General features: G+C 40.2%; 1 protein-coding gene across 1 annotated transcript; it reads right to left on the reverse strand.

The window, feature by feature from the left end:
* Nucleotides 1-203: 203 nt before the first annotated feature.
* On the reverse strand, nucleotides 204-4,691 carry PDP2 (pyruvate dehyrogenase phosphatase catalytic subunit 2). Its single transcript, XM_009282848.2, has 2 exons — nucleotides 4,633-4,691; nucleotides 204-2,651 (listed from the first exon to the last, which is right to left on the reverse strand). Exon 2 carries the CDS (start codon nucleotides 2,593-2,595, stop codon nucleotides 991-993), a length of 1,605 nt encoding a protein of 534 aa, XP_009281123.1. The 5' UTR covers nucleotides 2,596-2,651; nucleotides 4,633-4,691; the 3' UTR covers nucleotides 204-990.
* Between the last annotated feature and the right edge of the window lie 213 nt (nucleotides 4,692-4,904).

Genomic DNA, 4,904 nt, shown 5'->3' on the forward strand with positions numbered 1-4,904 from the left:
GCAAGAATAAGAGTGAAATAAAGATTAAACATATTTTGGTGAAATATTAGCACTGTTATTTCTCTCTTCGAAGTTGAATCTGAAAGGAAAGGTGCTCTCTCTTTTGCTGTATTTACATTTAGATGAATTTGTGAACTTTGGGACCTGTCAAACTTCATTTAAATTACAGTTGGTGAATTTGATGCACAGCACTTCATAGATCAATACTTAATAAAAGGGTATATTCTTTAAGCAAGTTAGACACTTAAATACTTAAGTCTAATACTGTTAATTCCTAAACAGGGAATCATGAAGTCCCTCATGTGTGTTTGAGCTGTAAGTTGTAACACAAGTCCACACACAGAGTTAAGAGAATATGCATTCACACTTCAAAATGATTGCGGAAGAAAATACGATTTTGTTTCCTAATTTAAAAAAAGAATTAGGAAAAAGTCTGACAATCCCAGGGCTCTTCGAACAGCCTTCTTTAGTGTTGTCTTCACATACACAAGGCAATTCTTTAAAGTATCTGACACTGTTAGATCAAATAAAGGTTTGGTAGTTTATTTATTTAATTCAATTACAGTGCTTCAATAGGATACTACTCATTTTCCACAAGAGCAGAGCCTTTCTTACATTCCATGCAGCTATAGGCATTCTCCATCTCTCTATTAAATTGTACCAGCCTCAGCGAAATTTGTCTCGTTTGTTCATTTGGAAAGTTTTACCAGTGGTTCCCATGGAATCAGAACTGGGTCAGCAATCTTTAGTTCAGTTACATTTCAGTGAACTTCTGTCAAAACATTTTTCTTCAGTGTGTACAGACCTGGAAACCCACGGAACTTTCACCAAACTCACTTCTAGAAAGTTATTTTCAAGACTAGTAAGTAACAAAGAGATTTAGGAACTTCCAGACCATAACACTGGTAACAGCTTGACTATCGGAGAAAAACAGTAATGGTGTCAGTATCAGAGTTGGCTAGTGGTATAGAACAGCAGCAGTGCAAGTCTCTATTCATTGTTTCTGTAGTAATTTTCAATTGTTTCTGAATTAAAATACACTACAGTGACTGTGATATCATCTCTGTACATTCTCGCAAGGTCTTCAGGCAGTGTCAGCATTGCAGCAAGTTTCTCTTGGTCCACCTCCCCATACTCATTACTTCCAATTGCATGCCTTATTAAATGAGTAGCTATGTTCTGGTCAAGTGAGGCAATGCCTCTGTTTTTCCTCTGAAGTAACAAGCTGTGCATGTAACCCAAATTAACTGGTTTCTCAAAAGCCAGTTGTGGTTTCTGCACATTAAGCTCTGTAAGGTGTCCAGCAACAAGATTTACAACCTTCTCATTACTTAGCATCTCCCACAGTCCATCCGAAGCAATAACTAGAAACTTATCCTTGCTTCTTAATTTGTGGTACGTGACTTCAGGCTCTGCAGTTAAATAAGGGGGTGTATGGTAGTTTGGAGGAACATACTGATAAATATTTAAAGCCTCAACATCACAGCTATTCTCAAGAATACTATGTTGCAATTCTTTACTCCATTTTAATTGCACATCTCCAAAAGCTCTGGAAGGCATGAGAATCCCCAGTAATCTGTCATTCACAAATAGGGTTTTCTCCTCAGATCTAGGATGTTCTCTTTTCAGTCTTCTAATTTCAAATTCATCGAAGGCATTGTGGTCTCGGGTTAGAGGGAGAGTAGACCACGTTCCATCTTCTTCATGAACCCCTAAAATTGCTCTGCAATCACCAGTATTTGCAACATGTAAGTGAACACCATCGATGTGAGCTACACAGGCTGTTGCACCAGAAAAAGCTACTTGGAGAGCAATATTTCTCATCAATTCATTTTCCTGGGGAGCCTGAACTTCCAGTGATATGTCTGAGTCTAACCTTTTGAATGCACATATCATGGCTTCTTCTAAACTAAATCCTGGCTCAGTGTCTAGGTCCAGTAAATGTTGCCAGTAAACCCGGAGGTTTTCAAAATATTGTGAAGTTATTTCTCGATACTCTACATCATTTGGATGCTTGTGCCACTGCAGAATAGGCAGAACTGGTTTCATGCACTCCACAGCAAGCTCGATCTCTTCCAAGGTTTGCCGAGACATGAGAGAAACCGCTATATAATGAAGTAGTCTCTCACTTACTGCCTGAGCACACGCAGAACCTGCATGACCATCGAAGACTCCAAACATCATCCCTTTGGTCTGCAAGCAAGTGGCTGCACTTCTGCGGTCTTCAATAGGGGTGTTGGATGCCAATTGGTTACTTTCAAACCTCAACACAGAATTTGCATTTTTACCATTCAAATACAGTATTTTATGGGATAATTCACCTGCTCTGAGTACATCATTGATTTGTGATGGAGACAACTGGAAAGAGAAATGTTCTTCTTCAGTGGAAGTGTGTCGGAACGCTTTTTTTAAGGAGAAAGTATTGTCTAAGCTGCAGCTCCCAGCAGGGTAGAGGTGTGTTTTGGACAAAACAAGCTTCCATTTTATCTTGTTTCTATTTGGGATATGGATGGAGTACAAACGTCCTTTTCCTTGTAAAACAATGCTGTTTCTCGCTGAGCTCAAGATCCAGGATGATACAGTTCTTGACATCATAAGTCACTGCGCAAATAGGAGCACCTTCCTTCAGTAATACAGAACGTCCTTACAGTCTGGAATGTAAGAATAGGAAAGGTATAAAATTTAGAAGGTTCACAAGAAGCTTTCTATATAGCAATACAAAAGCAAGTCCAGAGCTCACAGAAATATTCAGAACTCTTTTCCAAAAAAAGACCACTATAGATAGAGGCATCTTAAAAGTGATACAATTTCCATCACTTAATTATAACCTTGGTGAATTTAGCTTAGGATATGGCTGCCTCTCTCCAGTTAACTCATCAGAACAGCTAATTTTTATTTTCCAGGCATGTTTTTCCTCATTGTGGCAAGGCTAAGAAGAAATTCCAAGATTACAAGAAATGTAATCGTAAACTGTTCAGTCAAAAGCCTCATCTAACATGACACAGAACAAACAGATCCAACAAGTTAGAAAACAGGAACTTAAGTGACAGTTAATGTGCAACTTCAAAAAAGCCTGCTAGAGTACAACTCTATTAATACACTCTAAATATCAAAACCAAGACATCAGTATTCAAACCCTATGGAAAAACTGAAAGATGTGGCAAATTAATGATTTATATTAATTGCCATGATCCTCACATCTAGAACAAGCTAGTCTACCTTTCCAATTCTGTTCCAGCTTATAAGCTCGACTTTTTTTTTTTTTTTTTTTTTTTTTATACCTTCAAGGTCTTAACCAACCTTCACGCGCATGTAGGATTTTTGCGCAGCTGAAGGCAGATTCTACTGCTGGTTAATGCATTTATCACAGCATTGTGCGCTCTGATGCAGTGAAAGTTATAGCACAGTTACATTAACAACCTTTCAAGGTCTTAACCAACCTTCACGCATGTAGGATTTTTTTGCGCAGCTGAAGGCAGATTCTACTGCTGGTTAATGCATTTATCACAGCATTGTGCACTTTGATGCAGTGAAAGTTATAGCACAGTTACATTAACAACTTCTACAGGTTTACAATTTGGCTTGGTCATTCAGAGTGCAATTAGAACAAGCAGCTGTGAAGAGCTCTGCTGCCAACAGCACTAAAACCTAGGGCACCTGAGCAGCTGAAGTTCTTCAGCTGCCATGGGGGAGGTCCATCATGTTGTCTCCTACTTCAGATAAGGTATTCAAGCTGTGGGAAATTGCTAAGTACAACCAGATGCTTACTCCACAACAGAATTTTGCCCCATGGATTTCAAAAGCCAACTGTGTAGTAGCACTGCAAGTACAGTTACTCCCAAAAGATCATGCTAGCAGCCAGTTAGAGCAAGATAGTTTTCTGTGAGCTCTGAACCACTTTCAGGTGGCCTGTAGCACTGTGTGCTCTAGGTCCTGGGCCAAAGATGCTACATACTACTGCAATATTGTTTTTTTAGCAGGGCATTTAATGAGAAATAACAAGAAGGCAGCCTGGCCAGTTGCATAAAAACTGTTCTAAGAAATCAGTAGGAGCTAAAAACAAATTTTAACTATTCTAAACAAAAGGCTTACTGATACAACCCAAGGACTTTACTGAAATCCCATTTGGAAAACAAAAGCAATGTGTCACAAAACATTTCTGAAGTATACCACCCATGCTTAACAACAGAAAAGAGTAGACAAGCCCCCACCACTGTAATTCTGGGGACTCTGAGGACAGGCGAAGACACAGCATATTTTTACTGCTGGTGTCAGGAGAGCAGATGGAAAAGGCGATGCCAGTTCATTGCTCGAGGCTCGCCTGCTGTCTCCTGGGACACTGGCATCTCCCAACACAACTGACACCTTTTGTTGTATTGCAGAGAGAACACAACCAAAATAAACCTAATAGGAAGACAGCTGATACTGCTAACTCCAGCATCATCTAAACCCAAAAAGCACCAACAGTGCAAGACAAGCCTTCGTGTTTGCCAACCTTTCCCAGGCCATTCCCCATCCTGTTTTTTTCTTCTTTCTCTTCCCACCTTCTAAACCACATGCGATTGAAACACTGACAACTCTCACGTTCTTTACTCAAAAAGCTGATAGAAACAGTGTTTTAAACAAACTTACCCTGTTCACATCAGCTGGCTGACAGACACAGTGAGGTGGTGGGTTTTTTCCTAGCGGCAGAGTTGCCTAATACCATTTAGACATGTGTTTGCCTAAGGTCAGGTAGCATCGATCAGTCCTGAAGCACATTTCTGAACCACCCCTGCTCACTGCCCATAACTACAGTGTTCACATCCTCAGGTTCCTACCCAGTCACACTGAGCAGACGCCACCGCTTCTGCCCAAGACACCCACCCACACCCATTAGCCACTCCAGCACAAGCCACGTTAAC

This window comes from Aptenodytes forsteri, unplaced genomic scaffold (genome assembly GCF_000699145.1).
Source record: "Aptenodytes forsteri isolate BGI_AS27 unplaced genomic scaffold, ASM69914v1 Scaffold70, whole genome shotgun sequence".
NCBI classification, from domain to species: Eukaryota; Metazoa; Chordata; class Aves; order Sphenisciformes; family Spheniscidae; genus Aptenodytes; species Aptenodytes forsteri.

Coding starts and splice junctions, on each gene's coding strand:
- PDP2 (XM_009282848.2), bottom strand. CDS start 2,595: ATGATGTCAAGAACTGTATCATCCTGGATCTTGAGCTCAGCGAGAAAC.